Raw genomic sequence first — 19,896 nt, forward strand, 5'->3', positions numbered from 1 at the left:
GCTTGGGAAGGACAAGTTGGCAACATCTAGAGAGGGTCCCTACCCAACAGCGGGCTCACAGTCTAGAAGGGGGAGACAGACAACAAAACAAAACATATTAACAAAATAAAATAAATAGAATAAATATGTACAAGTAAAATAAATAAATAGAGTAGTAAATATGTACAAACATATATATATATATATATATGCATATATATATATATATATACAGGTGCTGTGGGGAGGGGAAGGAGGTAAGGCAGGGGGGATGGGGAGGGGGAGGAGGGGGAGAGGAAGGACGGGGTTCAGTCTGGGGCATGTTGTACACAGTCCCTGTCCCACATAGGGCTCACAATCCTAATGCCCATTTTACAGATGAGATAACTGAGGCACAGAGAAGTCAAGTCACTTGCCCAAGGTCATGCAGCAGGCCAAGTGGCAGAGTTAGGATTAGAACCCAGGTCCTTCTGACTCCTAAACCCGTGTTTTATCCACTAGGCTACTAAATGGCACCACATCATCATCATCATCATCAATCGTATTTATTGAGCGCTTACTGTGTGCAGAGCACTGTACTAAGCACTTGAGAAGTACAAGTTGGCAACATATAGAGACAGTCCCTACCCAACAGTGAGCTCACAGTCTAAAAGGGGGAGACAGAGAACAAAACCAAACATACTAACAAAATAATATAAATAGAATAGATATGTACAAGCATCTATTGTACCACAAACAATGAAATCCTGGAACACAGTTAGCTCTGAAACCCTACTCCCTGAAAACCAATTTACCTCAATATAGAGAGTGAAAAATGGAAAATAGTAGCATTCCCAGACAGCTACCATACGGTGAGCTGGAGTAGGATGATCATAATCCAGGAAGAAAGGGAAAATCTCTTAAAGGAACAGTGAGGCACAACCACTGAGAAGCAGCGAGGCCCAGTAAAAAAGCACAGGCCTGGGAGCCTGAGTACCTGGGTTCAAATCCCAGCTCTGCCACTTGTCTGCTGTGTGACATTGGGCAAGTCACTTCACTTCTCTGGGCCTCAATTACCTCATCTGTAAAATGGGGATTAAGAATATGAGCCCCATGTGGGATATGGACTTTGTCCAACCTGACTGGCTTGCATCTACCCCAGCACTTAGTACAGTGCCTGACATTCATTCGTTCATTCAATCGTATTTATTGAGCGCTTACTGTGTGCAGAGCACTGTACTAAGCGCTGGCATATAGTAAGCGCTTAACAAATACCATAAAAAAAAAACAAATGGCAGGGGCTAGCTAAGACAACAGCGGCTGGTAGCCCAGCTTGACATGGGGCAATTGGAGATGGCTCTGTAAGCAAAATTACCTGAAGACTATGCCAAGAAATTATATTGAAAACAGTCCTCGGTGCTGCAAATAGCAAGCACAAGTGATGGGTAGTGTTGTGTGGGGGGGGTTGGTATTTGTTAAGCGCTTACTATGTGCCTAGCACTGTTCTAAGCGCTGTGAGAGATACAAGGTAATCAGATTGTCCCACATGGGGCTCACAGTCTTAATCCCCATTTTACAGGTGAAGGAACTGAAGCACAGACAAGTGACTTGCCCAAAGTCACATAGCTGACAAGTAGCGGAGCCAGAATTAGAACCCATGACCTCTGACTCCCAAGCCTGTGCTCTTTCCACTGAGCCACGCTGCTTCTCTGTTCAGGCAAGGCCCTTCCACCTACGCCAGAAACTTCCACCGATGGGTGTATAAAGGCCTGGCCCGAGCAGCCTGTCAAACTAAGAATACAGCAAAAAACTTTTGTTTTTTCTTTTGTCTGGGAAGAAAGGAAGGGACTTTTAGGAGCAGATCAGCAGTTTTAACCACACCTCCCCAAGCATAAAATCCGTCGTAAGGTGCAACATCTGGGAACACCAACAGCACACCCAAATTAATCTAATTTGTACCTCCAAATTAAAAGATGCTCAGCTCCAAAGAAGAAAACGTTTAAATCATGGAACATCATGACAGAGAAGCAGTGTGGCGTAGCGGATGGTGCAAGGGCCTGGGGGTCAAAAGGACTGGGTTCTAATCCTCGTCTGCTGTGTAACCTTGGGCAAGTTTACCTCGCTTCTCTGTGCCTCAGTTACCTCATCTGTAAAATGGGGATTAAGACTGTGAGCCCCATGGGGGTCAGGGACTATGTTAAACTTGAGTAGCTTGTATCTACCCCCAGCACTTAAACGTGAGGAGACGGGCCGCTCCAGACTCCTGCTCGCTTTACTTTATCCTTCCTTCCTCCCTCCTTTCCCATCTCCTTCTCTCCTCCTTTCCCATCTCCTTCCCATCTCCTTTCCCATCTCCTTTCCCATCTCCTTCCCTCCTCCTTTCCCATCTCCTTTCCTCCTCCTTTTCTCCTCCTTTCCCATCTCTTTTAGACTGTGAGCCCACTGTTGGGTAGGGACTGTCTCTATACGTTGCCAACTTGTACTTCCCAAGCGCTTAGTACAGTGCTCTGCACACAGTAAGCGCTCAATAAATACGATTGATGATGATGATGATGAACACAGTAAGCACTTAACACACACACACACAAAAAAAAAAAGATACAGAAAATGAGAAAAGCTGTGGTCCTTTTCATGGATTTTGGCTAAAAACATCTGGCAATGCTGAATTTTCCTAAAATGTTGAGCATCATCATCATCATCATCAATCGTATTTATTGAGCGCTTACTATGTGCAGAGCACTGTACTAAGCGCTTGGGAAGTACAAATTGGCAACATATAGAGACAGTCCCTACCCAACAGTGGGCTCACAGTCTAAGAGGGGGAGACAGAGAACAAAACCAAACATACTAACAAAATAAAATAAATAGAATAGATATGTACAAATAAAATAAATAAATAAATAGAGTAAAAATTATGTACAAACATATATACATATATACAGGTGCTGTGGGGAAGGGAAGGAGGTAAGATGGGGGGGATGGAGAGGGGGACGAGGGGGAGAGCAGCCCTGCCACAGTTAGAACATTTTAAACAAATTCCTTTGAATAGTAATTAACTTTCTCGTGAACTTCCTCAGTGTCTTCGTGACAGTTTTCCCCAAGCATTTTTCACGGACATCAGATTTTACCTAATCATTTCCTTGCCAGCTATTTGTGCTGACATGCCAGAGCTAAATATATGAATGCTGACAACAATCATGAGTGCTGACAATACACAGTTATCTAGCTTTGCAAAAATGAATTGTTGCATATGGTAGCTACAGAAATTCACTGTTACACGGAATACTACATAGCTAGACTAAGGCTCAATTATCTGACCCTTAAATACTCCATTAGTCAATTAAATAGCCTGAATTTCTTTTTGCATTCTCTTCAATCAATCAGTGGTATTTACTGACTGCTTTCTGTGTGCAGACATTGTACTAAGCGCTTGGGAGAATATAAAAGGGTTGGTAGACACATTCCCTGCCCATAATGAGCTCTTCAAACAGCCTACTTCTTTTCTTGCTTACTCTAAGCATTCTGAACTGATCGAAGCAACAGTGTGTTGCTAGTGACTGATGTTTTTTTAAAACTGCATTTAACTTCTCTTGTAGATTCTGGGTTAGTAACAATAATAATAATAATAATAATAATAATAATAATGGCATTTGTTAAGTGCTTACTATGTGCCAGGCACTGTACTAAGTGCTGGGACTTACAAGCAAATTGGGTTAGACACACAGTTCCCGTCTCACACGGGGCTCACAGTCTCAATCCCCATTTTACAGATGAGGAAACTGAGGTCCAGAGAAGTGCAGTGACTTGCCCAAGGTCACACAGCAGACAGATGGCAGAGCCAGGATTAGAATCCAAGGACTTCTGACTCCCACGCTCTATTCACTATGCCATGCTGCTTCTCATACAGATAGTAGAACAGATACACCAACCATAAAAGAACCATAGAGAAGCAGTGTGGCTCAGTGGAAAGAGCCCGGGCTTTGGAGTCAGAGGTCATGGGTTCAAATCCCAGCTCCGCCAATTGTCAGCTGTGTGACTTTGGGCAAGTCACTTAACTTCTCTGGGCCTCCCTCATCTGTAAAATGGGGATTAAGACTGTGATCACCTTGTAACCTCCCCAGCGCTTAGAACAGTGCTTTCCACATAGTAAGCACTTAATAAATGCCATCATCATTATCATCATAAAAGAAAGAACTGCTCAGCCAGGACATTTTAAGACCCTAGCTAGCAGGTGATTTTATTCGGTACTGTAACTGTAAGACTATAAGCTCACTGTGGGAAAGAAACATGTACGGAAGCAGCGAGGCCTAGTGGAAAGAGCACGGCTGGGGGAGTCAGAGGACCTGGGTTCTAATCCCAACTCTGCTAATCGCCTGCTACGTGACCTTGGGAAAATCACTTCATTCATTCGTTCATTCGTACTTATTGAGCGCTTACTATGTGCAGAGCACTGTACTGAGCACTTGGGAGAGTATAATGCAGCAATAAATACAACAATAAACAGACTTCACTTCTCTGGGCCTCAGTTCTCCTGTTCTCCCTCCTACTTAGACTGTGAGTCCCACGTGGAAACATGGGCTGTTTCCAATCTGATTAGCTTGTATCTATCCCAGTGCTTAGAGCAGTGTTTGACACCCAGTAAGCGCTTCAATCAATCAATCAATCGTATTTATTGAGCGCTTACTGTGTGCAGAGCACTGTACTAAGCGCTTGGGAAGTACAAGTTGGCAACAGATAGTGACGGTCCCTACCCAACAGAGGGCTCACAGTCTAGAAGGGGGAGACAGAGAACAAAACCAAACATATTAACAAAATAAAATAAATAGAATAGATATGTACAAGTACCATTGACTGATTAGAACCTTTACTCAATCTTTGCATTGAACTAGATGAGCCAGCAAGGAGTCACTTTCTACCTTACTAAATTATCCTCTGCATTGATTTTTCTTTGTAGTAGTAGCAGTCCCAGCTACTTATAATTTATAAATAATAATAATGATGGCATTTGTTAACTGCTTACTATGTGCCAAGCACTGTTCTAAAAACTGGGGCAGATACAAGGTCATCAGGTTGTCCCTTGAGGGGCTCACAGTCTAAATCCCCATTTTACAAATGAGGTAACTGAGGCACAGCGAAGTTAAGTGACTTGCCCAAAGTCACACAGCTGACAAGTTGTGGGACTGCAATTAAAACCCATAACCTCTGATTCCCAAGCCCGTGCTCTTTCCACTGAGCCACACTGAAATCCCCTTCCCGCTCTCATACACCTATCCAGGGCAAATGAATAGAAGATATAAGGGTCATTTCAATCGTTTTTTGAAAAAATTGGAATCCTAAATGAAGATCAAGTATTCTAAAGGAAAATATTCTAACCATTCATTCAATCGTATTTATTGAGCGCTTACTGTGTGCAGAGCACTGTACTAAGCGCTTATCTACTGGGCATGAGAAATGCATTTCAAGTCAGCCCTAGTTGCACTCAAAAATTTTATGCTGCACAAGCACTCATTGGCAACTTTCAGAATGCTGATTTTTAAATGCCAAAAATGACCATCCCCATTGAATTTTTAATGGCATTTGTTAAGCTCTTACTCTGTGACAAACACCATTCTAGGTAGGTACAAATTAATTAGACTGGACACAGTACCTGTCTCACATGGGGCTCACAGTCTAAGTAGGAGGGAGAACAGGAGAACTGAGAAACGGAGAGGTGAAGTAAAGTGAAGTGACTTGCCCAAGGTCCCACAGAAAAGCAATTGGCAGAGCCAGATTTAGAACCCAGATCCTCTGACTCCCAGGCTGTACTCTTTCCACTACGACGCGCTGGTTCTCGTGATTTTCATGGCCCTCTCCGAGTGTTTGCGAGTCTTCACCTCAAGGAATGGTCTATTACTCTTCCTGTATGAGTTTACATACCTTTAAGATAACCGCTTACTTTCACAAAGAGTAGGCAGAAATCATTGTGATAAAAACCAACTCACACCTTTCCTAATCTGAGGATTTCTGGAGAGATGATCCCTCCTGGAGACAGACAAGTGATCCACCCTCCCGCCTCCGGCCAGGAGGCGAAGCCAGCAGGCAGTAGTAGCAGCATCAGGCTGTCCAAACTTCTGCAACTTTGGTTTGAGTCCCCCCAGCCCTGGGGGCTCTGGTTCCTGCCCCTGCCACCCCATTAAGCGCTTAGTACAGTGCTCTGCACACAGTAAGCGCTCAATAAATACGACTGAAAGAATGAATGAATCCCCAGACCAGCAGCCCCATTCCCGGCAGGGACAAGGTGCCAGGCTGTCGTTAGCCCCTCTTCTGGTTGGCATTAACGCCAATGTTTACCTGTTCAAGGGTTCAATGCCTGGGAATTCTCTCCAAAGTCCTACCACCTTCCACTTTTTTTTTTCCAAATATAAGGAAGTTGTTCTTTGGGGCCCCATGAGGTAACCCCCGACCCACCCACCCATTCACCCCTTAACAGGCTGTCGCCATCCCTTGGCTTGCTCAATGCCAAGGAAATTGGTGGACACCTAGCTGGCCAGTGCTGCTTCCCAAAGCTGGTCACTGAGATACTCTGTTGTCATGTGCCTCCATTCGAAAACAAATTTATTCACCTAGGCCACGGAGGCATTAGGAGTGAGTATTCAAAATAGCATTTTTAATTGGAGAAACTTAACGTCATTAGAAAGCAGTATGGCCTAATGGATAGAGCATGGGACTGTGAGTCAGAAGGACCTGGGTTCTAATCCCGGCTCTGCTACTTATCTGCTGTGTGACCTGGGCAAGTCATTTATTTATTTATTTATATTTATTACTCTATTTATTTATTTATTTATTTATTTATTTATTTTGCTTGTACATTTCTATCCTATTTATTTTATTTTGTTGGTATGTTTGGTTCTGTTCTCTGTCTCCCCCTTTTAGACTGTGAGCCCACTGTTGGGTAGGGACTGTCTCTATGTGTTGCCAATTTGTACTTCCCAAGCGCTTAGTACAGTGCTCTGCACATAGTAAGCGCTCAATAAATACGACTGATTGATTGATTGATTGATTTCGCTTTTCTGTGCCTCAGTTAACTCCACTGCAAAGTGGGGATTAAGAATATGAGCCCCATGTGGGACGTGGACTGTGTCCCACCTGATTAGCTTGTATCTATCCCAGTACTTTGTACAGTGCCTGGCACATCTTAAGCACTTAAATACCATAAAAGAAAAACATTAGCCCCAGTAAGGCAACAGTTATAAACAAAGTCCAGTTTTATATCACACCCGTCTGAAGCTAAGCCATTTTCCCCAGGGCTAACCTCGGGGGAAGTTTTGCGCTTCCGTGCAGCAGGTCTTCTGTGGCCCACCATGTCCACAGATCTCGCGGGCCATTCTTCTTGTTGAACACAGCCCTCCACAGAGAATTCCAGCTTCTCGAGCCCGCTCCCTGAGTCCTTTCCAAAAATTACCCGGTGGAAGATTGAGCCCTGCATCCTGACCCCATCGAAATCACAATCACAAATAATTTCCCAAATGGGCCATGGGGCTTCTCCTCAACCGGCTAGTGATCCCCCTTTTCTCAATCCTCCCCTGGAAGAGCCGCCTCACAGCTGACTGGCACCTGTGCACTCATTCATTCATTCAATTGTATTTACTGAGGACTTACTATGTGCAGAGGACTGTACTAAGCGCTTGGGAAGTACAAGTCGGCAACATATAGAGACGGTCCCTACCCAACAACGGGCTCACAGTCTAGAAGGGGGAGACAGATAACAAAACAAAACATGTAGACAGGCGTCAAAATAGTCAGAACAAATAGAATTATAGCTGTATGCACATCATTAACAAAATAAATAGAATAGCAAATATGTACAAGTAAAATAAATAGAGTAATAGATCTGTACAAATATATATATACAAGTGCTGTGGGGAGGGGAAGGAGGTAGGGCAGGGGGGATAGGGAGGAGGAGAAAAAAAAGGGGGCTCAGTCTGGGAAGGCCTCCTGGAGGAGGTGAGCTCTCAGTAGGGCTTCATCATCATCAATCATATTTATTGAGCGCTTACTGTGTGCAGAGCACTGTACTAAGCGCTTGGGAAGTACAAGTTGGCAACATATAGGGACAATCCCTACCCAACAGTGGGCTCACAGTCTAAAAGGGGGAAGGGCTTTGAAGGGAGGAAGAGAGCTAGCTTGGCGGATGTGCGGAGGGAGGGCATTCCAGGCTGGGGGAGGATGTGGGTCGGGGGTCGACGGTGGGACAGGCAAGAACAAGGCCCAGTGAGGAGGTTAGCAGTGGCATAGGAGCGGAGGGTGCGGGCCGGGCTGGAGAAGGAGAGAAGGGAGGTGAGGTAGGAGGGGGCGAGGGGATGGACAGCCTCGAAGCTGAGAGTGAGGAGTGCAGACAACCTACTCTTTGGGCAGGGCTGCCACCCTTCCAAAAAGTTCTGCGCCATGCATGGGCTGGCCTAACATCACCATTACATTGGGAGGGCCTTGAGGCACACATGGCTAGGGGGGTTCTGAAGACCTCGCCTCTGGGGTGTCCCACTGCCACCCCATATTCAGCTTAGCCTCCCCCGGTGTCACAGCCCCAGTGGACAGGGAATGAGTCGTGCAAGACTCAGAGACCCCGTGAAACCAGGAATCTGAGACCTGCCACCATCGGCCTGTACCTGGACCGGCCTCTTTCTGGTGCCACCAGATACCAGACGTCACCCTTGACAATCTCAAGGAACCCAGAGGAGGCTGTGGTGGTTTATAAATGAACACTGCTTGCCTGGAGTAGTGAGGGGAGTAATCTCTTGTCTTGACACTCTCATCTTGTTTTGCCGACTCTGTTGCTTGTAGCCGCTGGCACTAACTGTGGTATTTGAGAAGGACTTACTAGGGGCCAAGCGCTGCGCTAAGTACTGGAGTAGATACACTACAATCAGGTCAGAGAGTCTCTGTCCCACACGGGGCTCACGGTCTACAGAGGAGGGAGAAGGTGTATTTAATCCCCATTTTACAGATGAGGAAACTCGGGCACAGAGAAATAAAGTGACTTGCCCGCGGTCACATAACGGCAAGTGTCAGAGGCAGAATTAGAACCCAGCTTTCTTGAGTCCCAGTCCTGAGCTCTTTCTGCTAGGCCACCCTGCAATATCCTGTGATCCTGAGCCCCATGTGGGGCAGGTAATATGTCTGATTTCTTAGACTTCTATCTACCCACACTGCTTGGCCCAACGTAAGGACTTCATAAATACCATAACTAACTCTTTTGGCCATAGATGAGGGCATAAAATCCAATTTGCCTCAAGTTTCTCCGTCCACAGATTTCCCTGCGTCCAAAGAACTGATTTTTGGGACTTACTGCTTCTAGTTGGCAGCCTAAGGTTACGGTTACTTGTTTTTCACAATCCCATCAGCTCACCCCATTCCCCAGAGTTTTGAACTAATTATTCAGTTATTCAGATCAGTATAGCGGGCTTCGAGGTTGACTTCAGGGCTTCTATAAAGGCCCCAGTGCAGTCAGTCTTATGAGCACTCACCAGATGCATAACTTGAAGTCAATAAAAACAGACTTAAAAATCCATTACAAAGGGAAATAATGCTTTTCAACTTACCTTCTTCGCATGAGTAATATGCAACAAATCATTAAGGTAGAATTCTTCAATTGAATGGGGTGTCCCTTGCACTTCATATACAGAAGCAGGATTCATTTTATTGCGAAATGGAATAGCAAAGTAGTCTGCAAACTCTCTATAATTGATGGTTGCTGACATCAAGATTACCTATTAAAAATTGAGGATCAACCATTAATATCAGCTATTGGTTTAAAAGAATCATATTATCTGCAGTTGAAATACAGTAATTAAAATACATTATATTTACCTCGTATTTGGCTATTTCATATATACACCTTTTCAGATTTCAAAGATTATGTGCCTCCCCAGTAGACATGGTGTACAATTAATGAATGGATCTTTAAAATACTTATCTCCAACCATTAAATCAAAAGTCACTTATTTAAAATGACACATTTTAGGTAGGTCTTAAGCTCATTGTGGGCAGGGAATGTGTCTTTTCTTGTTATATCATACTCTCTCAAGCGCTTAGTACAGTGCTCTGCACACAGTAAGTGCTCAGTAAATACGACTGATTGATTGGTCTTCGGGGACAAGCTCGTGGTACTTGATTAATTGAACATTTAAAATGATAGGCTAAAATTTAATTCATGAAATAACTTAATTAATAAATGATATTTATTGAGTGCTTACTGTGTGCAGAGATCGGGAGAGTACAATACACGAGCATTGGTAGACATATTCCCCGCCCACAGTAAGCTTAGTCTAGATGGGGTGGCAGACTTTAATATAACTAGATTACTGATATGTACCTCAGTGCTGTGGGGCTGAGGGATGGGTGAATAAAGGGTGCCAATCCAAGTGTAAGGGTGGCGCAGAAGGGAATGGGAGAAGAGGAGATGGGGGCCTAGTGGGAGAAGTCCTCTTGGAGAAGATGTGCCTTCAATAAGGCTTTGAAGGTGAAAAGAGTTCATTTGGTTTATAAGGCTGAGTCTCCATACATTGTCTCCATACATTATGCTTATGCTTTTAGACTGTGAGCCCACTGTTGGGTAGGGACTGTCTCTATATGTTGCCAACTTGTACTTCCCAAGCGCTTAGTACAGTGCTCTGCACACAGTAAGCGCTCAATAAATACGATTGATTGATTGATTGATTGATTGATTGTCCTCAGGGAGGAGAGGTCCAGTTGTCATAACAAATCCTAAACACCTGAAGCATCCTACCCACGGCAACTTCTACCCCAGACGCAACAGAGAGAAGAGGCTGATCCCCCACTGTCCACTGGCCCTCAACCCTGAAAACTCGAGTGTCTCAATGCTTAGCACAGTGCTTGGCACATAGTAAGCACTTAACAAATACCATCATTATTATTATTATTTCGTGGCCCTGCACTGAGCCCAGAAATTCACAGCAGACCTGGGGTTAACCCAGGGGACTCATTCCATGTCAGCCCAGAAAGACGGGTTTTCAAGTATGTAATACTTACATTTGTTATTCATAGTTTTAAATGTGTGCAAAAAATGTATTTGTGTGCCTTTAAAGTATCTAGTCAAGTATAAACAATACTCCAATTTCTAGTATTTCATTTCAAGCTACTTCTTTTGAATCTGTGTTTAGCTTGAAGCAAACTGAATTAGAGCTAACATTTTATATTAAAAAATCAACCCAAGAATGAATCCCTGCAGTAGCTATGGGCCCTTATGCTTGTGTAACAGCATAAGTGCTATTCCCTCTCATTTTATGAAATCTCTCACCCTGTCCCTCCTCCCCTCAACTTCCATCTTCAACCGCTCACTCTCCACTGGTTCCTTCCCCTCTGCCTTCAAACATGCCCACGTCTCCCCCGTCCTAAAAAAACCCTCCCTTGACCCCACCTCCCCTTCTAGTTATCGCCCTATCTCCCTCCTACCATTCCTTCCCAAACTCCTTGAACGAGTCTTCTACACCCGCTGCCTCGAATTCAACACCAACTCTCTCCTCGACTCCCTCCAATCTGGCTTCCGTCCCCTACATTCCACAGAAACTGCCCTCTCAAAGGTGACCTCCTGCTTGCCAAATCCAACTGCTCCTACTCTATCCTAATCCTTCTCGACCTCTCATCTGCCTTCAACACTGTGGACCATCCCCTTCTTCTCAACACGCTATCTGACCTTGGCTTCACAGACTCCGTCCTCTCCTAGTTCTCGTCTTATCTCTCCGGCCATTCATTCTCAGTCTCCTTTGCAGGCTCCTCCTTCCCTTCACATCCCCTTACTGTAGGGGTTCCTCAAGGGTCAGTTCTTGGTCCCCTTCTGTTCTCTATCTACACTCACTCCCTTGGTGAACTCATTCGCTCCCACGGCTTCAACCATTATCTCTACGCTGATGACACCCAAATCTACATCTCCGCCCCTGCTCTCTCTCCCTCCCTTCAGGCTCCTGTCTCCTCCTGCCTTCAGGACATCTCCATCTGGATGTCTGCCCGCCATCTAAAACTCAATATGTCCAAGACTGAACTCCTTATCTTCCCTCCCAAACCCTGCCCTCTCCCTGACCTTCCCATCACTGTAGATGACACTACCATCCTTCCCGTCTCACAAGCCCGCAACCTTGGTGTCATCCTCGACTCCACTCTCTCGTTCACCCCTCACATCCAATCTGTCACCAAAACCTGCCGGTCTCACCTCCGCAACATCGCCAAGATCCGCCCTTTCCTCTCCATCCAAACTGCTACCCTGCTGGTTCAATCTCTCATCCTATCCCGACTGGATTACTGCATCAGTCTCCTCTCTGATCTCCCATCCTCCTGTCTCTCCCTGCTTCAGTCTATACTTCGCACTGCTGCCCAGATCATCTCTGTGCAGAAACGCTCTGGGGATGTTACTCCCCTCTTCAAAAATCTCCAGTGTCTACCAATCAATCTGCGCATCAGGCAGAAACTCCTCACCCTGGGCTTCAAGGCTCTCCATCACCTCGCCCCCTCCTACCTCACCTCCCTTCTCTCCTTCTACTGCCCAGCCCGCACCCTCCGCTCCTCTGCCACTGGTAACCTCCTCACTGGGCCTCGTTCTCACCTGCCCCGCCGTCGACCCCTGGCCCACGTCCTCCCCCTGGCCTGGAATGCCCTCCCTCCACATATCCACCAAGCTAGCTCTCTTCTTCCCTTCAAAGCCCTACTGAGAGCTCACCTCCTCCAGGAGGCCTTCCCAAACTGAGCCCCCTCCTTCCTCTCTCCCTGCCCCTCCCACCCACCCTACCTCCTTCCCCTCCCCACAGCACCTGTATATATGTTTGTACAGATTTATTACTCTATTTATTTTACTTGTACATATTTACTATTCTATTTATTTTATTTTGTTAATATGTTTTTTTTTTTGTTGTCTGTCTCCCCCTTCTAGACTGTGAGCCCGTTGTTGGGTAGGGACCGTCTCTATATGTTGCCAACTTGTACTTTCCAAGCGCTTAGTACAGTGCTCTGCACACAGTAAGTGCTCGATAAATACGATTGAATGAATGAATGAATAAGTGATATTGAGTTTTATCCATCATTATTTACCATTTCAGTGCAAACTAAAACATAATCAAAGGAAAGGACGGTGAACAGCAAACATATTATCCTTTGGTGCATTCTCTGGAGCATATTAAGTACGTAGAGAAGTCAGATTTACCTTTACAAAACGGGAATTTGTCCTTAAAAGCTTGCGGACCACCAAGAGGAGGAAATCCATTTCCTCAGTGCGTTCATGCACCTACCAAAATGGAGTTATCATTATTATTATTATTATTGTTGTTATTATTATTATCATTACCTGAGTGCTAATCCCAGCTCTGCCACTTACCAAGCGCTCAGTACAGAGCTCTGCATACAGGAAGCCCTCAATAAATATGATTGCTTGATTGACAGATTGACTGCCAAGTGCATGACCTTGGGCAATCAATCAATATACGGCATTTATGGAGTGTTTCTTCTGTGCACGGCACTATTGTCAGTGCTCAGAAGGGTATAATATAATAACAGACACCGTCTATAACTTAACCTTGCTGTACCCTGTCCATCTGTAAACCGGGGAATAAATATTTGTTCTCCCTCCCCTTTGGACTCTGAGCCCCATGTATGATAGGATCTGTATCTAACTTGACTGTATTGTATCCAACCCACCCCAGGGCTTCTTGTCTTGTTTTATGTTGTCGTTTCCGACCCATAGTGACACCACGGACACGTCTCTCTCAGAATGCCCCGCTCTCCATCTGCAATCTTTCTGGTAGTGGATCCATAGAGTTTTCTTGGTAAAACTACAAAAGTGGTTTACCATTGTCTCTTTCCACGCGGTAAACTCGAGTCTCAGCCCTCGACTCTCTCCCATGCTGCTGCTACCCAGCACGGGTGGGTTTTGACTTGTAGCAGATTGCCTTCCATCATCATCATCATCAATCGTATTTATTGAGCGCTTACTATGTGCAGAGCACTGTACTAAGCGCTTGGGAAGTACAAATTGGCAACATATAGAGACAGTCCCTATCACAGTCCACTCCGCTAGTCACTGGCCAAGCCAGGAATGGAATGGACAGGCCTCTGCTTGACTCTCCCTCCCATAGCCGAGACTGGTAGAGGACTGGAAACTCTCCAGGTGCGACCCTGAGAGGGGCCCCAGTGCTTACCTCATACTAAATACCACAATTAGTCGAAAATGAGCTTTCACCAGTTTAACGCAATCATAATGGGCAGCTATAAGGCGGGAAATGAAAAATTAAGCACCCGAGGAGTTAAACATAACACCGGGAGAAACTTCAATAGAAAGAATTTAGTAGGACTTTCCCGGTACTTTGCTAGAGATCGCAATACTAAATTTTCTTCTCCCTAGATGATGAGGAGCGGCATCATTGGAAAGAAGTTTCTCGCGAGGTCTAGCGGGCAAACATCCTGAGCTTCCACTCTCTCAGGGAGCTAATCCACCCCTGTAGTCAGAGTTACAACCTACTTTAAAAAAATATTTTAAAGCATTCAATCACATTGCTCCCTCCTAGCTTACCTCCCTGATGTCCCAGCCTGCACACTTTGCTCCTCTAATACCAACCTGCTCACTGTACCTCGATCACGTCTATCTCACCGCTGCCCTCTCGCCTACCTCTTGCCTCCAGCCTGGAACACCCTCTCTGTTCATATCTGACAGACAATCACTCTCACCACCTTCAGAGCTCATTAAAAGCACATCTTCTCCCAGATGTCTCCCCTGAATAGCCCCTCATTTTCTCTTCTCCCACTCCTTTGTCATCTTTGCACTCGCATTTGCACTCTTTATTTACCCTTCCCTCAACCCCACAGCACTTATGTGTATATTCTTAATTTTCTTTACGTAATGTATGTCTCTCCCTCTAGGTTGTCAGCACCATGTGCGGAGGGACATTTCTACCAACTCTCTTGTACTATAATAATAATAATAATGGCATTTGTTAAGCACTTACTATGTGCCAAGCACTGTTCTAAGCACTGGGGAGGATACAAGGTAATCAGGTTGTCCCACATGGGGCTCACAGACTTAATCCCCATTTTCCAGATGAGGGAACTGAGGCACAGAGAAGTTAAGTGACTTGCCCATAGTCACACAGCTGACAGTTGGCAGAGCAGGGATAATAATAATAATAATGTTGGCATTTGTTAAGTGCTTACTATGTGCAAAGCACTGTTCTAAGCGCTGGGGGGGATACAAAGTGATCAGGTTGTCCCATGTGGGGTTCACAGTCTTAATCCCCATTTTCCAGATGAGGGAACTGAGGCACAGAGAAGTTAAGTGACTTGCCCATAGTCACACAGCTGACAGTTGGCAGAGCCGGGATTAGAACCCATGACCTCTGACTCCCAAGCCTGTTCTCTGTCTTCTGAGCCACGCTGCTTCTCTGCTTCTATACTCTCCCAAGCATTTAGAAAAGTGCTCTGCACACAGTAAATGCTCAATCAACACGACCGATTGATTGAAAAGCAATACTCTATCCTGTTCTATCCTTCCAAAGAGAACACTCTCTGCACAGTTTCCCGCTGAATTCCTGTCCACACACCTCGCACTGGAGGGAGAACGGAATTCAACATTCAAAATTTTCAGCTGGTGAAAATAGACTTACCTCATCAATGAAGATATGAGTGAACTCCCTAAGACTTTTGGCACCAACTAATTTCTGAAGCAGCACTCCCGTTGTCATGTAAATTAATTTTGTATCTTTGCTTGCTAACTTCTCTAACCCAACCTAAAATAGGGAAGAGGGGAAGGAGAGTGATTGTTGATTCAACCGGTTCATGTTTCACGGCAGTAAAACAATAACGTACCCATATTCATTCATTCAATCGTATTTATTGAGCGCTTACTGTGTGCGGAGCACTACAAACGGCAGTAGTGGCTGACAAAGTTCAACGAATTTATCTAATAGCCCCTAAGGACTCAGTAGAAAAATCTTGATTCCTGACCAGATTTCTAGAATTTTAGTCACTTATCTCACCTTCTAAATAACTGTGGTAATAACTGTGGTATTTGTTAAATACTTACTATTTGTCAGGCACTAAGTGCTGGGGAAGATACAAGATAATCAGGTCAGACACAGTCCCTGTCCACATGAAGATTCAATCGTATTTATTGAGCACTTACTGTGTGCAGAGCACTGTACTAAGCGCTTGTGAAGTACAAGTTGGCAACATATAGAGGCCGTCCCTACCCAACAGCGGGCTCACAGTCGAGAAGGGGGAGACAGACAACAAAACAAAACATATTAACTTCCCAAGCGCTTAGTACAGTGCTCTGCACATAGTAAGCGCTCAATAAATACGATTGATGATGATGATAAAATAAATAGAATAAATATGCACAAATAAAATAAATACGTACAAACATATATACATATATACAGGTGCTGTGGAGAGGGGAAGGAGGTAAGGCTGGGGGGGGATGGGGAGGGGGAGGAGGGGGAGAGGAAGGAGGGGGCTCAGTTTGGGAAGGCCTCCTGGAGGAGGTGAGCTCTCAGTAGGATCACAGTAGAAGATCACAGTCTAAGTTTGAGGGAGAACAGGTATTGAATCCTATTTTACAAATGAGGTAACTGAGGCACAGAGAAGTTAAATGACTTGGCCAGGGTCACACAGCAGGCACACGGGGGGAGCCGGGGTTAGAACCCAGGTTCTCTGGCTCCCAGGCGTGTTTTTCTACTAGGCTACACTGCTCCTCTAACGTACTACCACAGAGTTCCCCAAATCCCAACACCCACAACGGATATTTTAACATTACTGAGGACGGAGGACGTTAACCGCCTGCCTCGCCGAGAAGGAGAATAACTTTGAATTTCAGTTCTGCCTAAAACCAACTGGTTAAATTAAGCCTTAGCGGAGGAACCTGGGAGCAGAGGACCGTGGGAAGTACCAAAGACAAGAAAGCAGAGATTAAAAAAAACCCTCATCTGTTTTTATGCCATGAACTTACCTGGTAGCCTACTAAATACCCCAAATCCCAAGACCGCTCTCTACTAATCCACCTGGCGATGCTACTGGCCCCAATTTTTCGGGGCTGGGTAACCACAATATTGCAGTAGGCAGAGCGCTGAGAATAGTAATCCAATATGAACTGTGGAACTTGGGAACTTTTACCACTACCGGTTGCCCCGTGTATGATTACAACTGAATTGTTTTCGATCAAGGAGACCACCTGAAATCGAAAGACAAGTTCTCAAAGTTAACAGAGATGAAGAAGGACGATTAAACGGAAATTCCCACCTCTAACACATTTTGCTTCTTTTTTACGGGCTAAATTAGCAGCACCCTTTAAGTGGGAGATTCAGATAGCCAAATGCTACTGTAGATACATAGGACTACTTGCTCCAAAGGAAAGAAGCTACTGGCGCGTTTACAGTGGATTTGATAAAGCCACGTACATTTTAATTTCCCTTTTAAAAATGCAATATCAAATGGTTTCTCAAATATAAATGAATCATGCCTTTACTTTCAAAATTAAGCTGAGTGTTTTAATAATAATGATCAGTGGTTCCGAAGCTAAAACGTCCGGAATCTTTGCTATTGTTAGTGAAGCCAAAAACCTCATCAAAAGTAGAAGATTTCACTATTTTTTTTTTGCTGTTGCTGCAGTTTAGAAAAAAAAAGCACAATGGAAAATTATATAATTTCCTTACCAAGGCACCCCAATTATACCTATTCCAAAAATAAGAGAAATTTACCTCATCCTTACACCTAGTTATTGGCAGGACAGGATACCTGTAGTTTGTTTCTCGTACATGGATCAACTTTTTTGTCTGTCTTAACGGTGGCCTTAAAGCTAGGACAACAAATAAAAGAAAATGATAATAAAACTTTCCGCACAGCACTCGTGAATTTGCTATATTTAATACAAATCTACACGTGGATGAATAAATGTCATTTACATATATTTAAGTGACAACCTGCATTAAAATACTTAAAAAACAGCCATTTTTTATACATATATTACAGAACGCCCAAGTCACACAGCAGTCAAGTGGCAGAACCCATGGATTAAAAATGATAATGAAACCTATACATATTCTGAAGGACAGACCTTGATTTTAAATAATCTCATTTTTCAAAATAGAAAACTTGAAAGGTAATTTCTTGAGGAAACCAAAAGCTGCCACACTATATATTTTCCTCATTTAATATTACTTCATTTACTAGTTACTGTATAAAAATGTGCTACACACTGTGGCTATAAGTATATATTTATTTATTTTGTATATTTATTTTATTTTGTATATATTTTGTATATTTATTAAATATATATCTATTTATTTTATTTATTTTATTATTTATTTTTATTTATTTATTAATTTATTTTATTTTTTTTATTTTGTATATATTTTGTCTATTTATTAAGTATATATCTATTTATTTTATTTTGTTAGTATGCTTGGTTTTGTTCTCTGTCTCCCCCTTTTAGACTGTGAGCCCAATGTTGGGTAGGGACTGTCTCTATATGTTGCCAATTTGTACTTCCCGAGCGCTTAGTACAGTGCTCTGCACATAGTAAGTGCTCAATAAATACGATTGATGGTGATGATATGCCATTCTTATAGGTTCACAGTTTATGTATGTTGAGATTTTCTCTATGGGTGGGGTAACTGGAAAAAAATCAATATCAATAGTGTACACTTCTGCTATAATCTGTGCTTTCACTAGTTATTTTGGGCTAAAAACATTTTAGGGAAGGTTGTTCCAATAACGAGAGCCTGTTTGGATTCAATATGACATGTCGTTGGAAGAAATAGTTTGTGTCCATTTGCAAGGCATCAGATCCCCGGAGAATTACAAGCAAGATTTCCTTAACATGAGGATCTTGCAAGAGTGCAAGCCCTGCGTTATAGGAGAACGGGGGGTACCAACTGAGCACCTGCTAATGATCAATGGCATCAAGCACTTAGTACAGTGCTCTGCCCACAGTCAGCGCTCACCAAATACGATTGAATGAATTTATTGAGCACTGACTGTGTACCGAACACTCGCTCTATTAAGTGCTTGGGAGGAAACGGAGTTGGTAGACACAGTCCCTGCCCAGCATGGCACGTGGACCCGAGAGTCAGAAGTCATGGGTTCTAATCCCAGCTCTGCCACTTCAGTTCAATTCAATCGTATTTATTGCACGCTTACTGTGTGCAAAACACTGTACTAAGTAATGGAAAAGTACATTTTGGCAACAGACACAATCCCTGCCCACAATGGGCTCACAGTCTAGAAGCGGGGAGACAGGCATCAAAGCAAGTAAACAGGCATCAATAGCATCAATATAAATAAATAGAATTATAGATATACACATCATTAACATAAATAAATAGAATTATAAAGATGTACATATATACACAAGTACTGTGCAGGGGAGTAGAGCAAAGGGAGTGAGTCGGGGCGATGGGGAGAGGAGGGGAGCAGAGGAAAAGAGGGGCTTAGTCTAGGAAGGCCTCCTGGAGGAGGAGAGCCCTCTTGTCTGCTGTGTGACCTTGGGCAAGTCACTTTACTTCTCTGTGCCTCAGTTACCTTATCTGTAAAATGGGGACTTTGTGAGCCCCACATGGATACTTCTCTGTGCCTCAGTTACCTTATCTGTAAAATGGGGACTTTGTGAGCCCCACATGGAACAGGGATTGTGTCCAACCCCACTTGCTTGTATCTACCCCAGTGCTTAATACAGTGACTGGCACAATGTAAGCACTTAACAAATACCATAATTATTATTATTACTATTACTATCAATATTATTGAGTTTAAAGTCTAGAGGAGGAGCTTAAAGTCTACTATGCCCAGAATATGATCCCAAGGGCTTGGGGAACATACAAAAGTAGTAAAAGATGTGTCCCCTGCGCTCTAATGAGGGTGACAGCTCTGTAATGGGTTTTACATCCATTTCATTTTGACAGAATCTCT

The 19,896-nt window shown here is 44.0% G+C and overlaps 1 protein-coding gene across 2 annotated transcripts in view; it reads right to left on the reverse strand.

Annotated features, from left to right (window-relative positions):
• The window catches only part of TDRD9 (tudor domain containing 9), a 125,264-nt gene that overhangs the window by 74,022 nt on the left and 31,346 nt on the right, over positions 1 to 19,896 (reverse strand). For both annotated transcript variants that reach the window (XM_038743285.1, XM_038743284.1), the window contains exons 3-7: positions 17,688 to 17,785; positions 16,940 to 17,161; positions 15,597 to 15,719; positions 13,148 to 13,228; positions 9,537 to 9,704 (exon numbers count right to left, since the gene is read on the reverse strand). In XM_038743285.1, the coding sequence (XP_038599213.1) occupies positions 9,537 to 9,704; positions 13,148 to 13,228; positions 15,597 to 15,719; positions 16,940 to 17,161; positions 17,688 to 17,785 (692 nt within the window). The remainder of the gene's footprint in view (positions 1 to 9,536; positions 9,705 to 13,147; positions 13,229 to 15,596; positions 15,720 to 16,939; positions 17,162 to 17,687; positions 17,786 to 19,896) is intronic.

This window comes from Tachyglossus aculeatus, chromosome 1, assembly GCF_015852505.1.
Source record: "Tachyglossus aculeatus isolate mTacAcu1 chromosome 1, mTacAcu1.pri, whole genome shotgun sequence".
Taxonomy (NCBI): domain Eukaryota; kingdom Metazoa; phylum Chordata; class Mammalia; order Monotremata; family Tachyglossidae; genus Tachyglossus; species Tachyglossus aculeatus.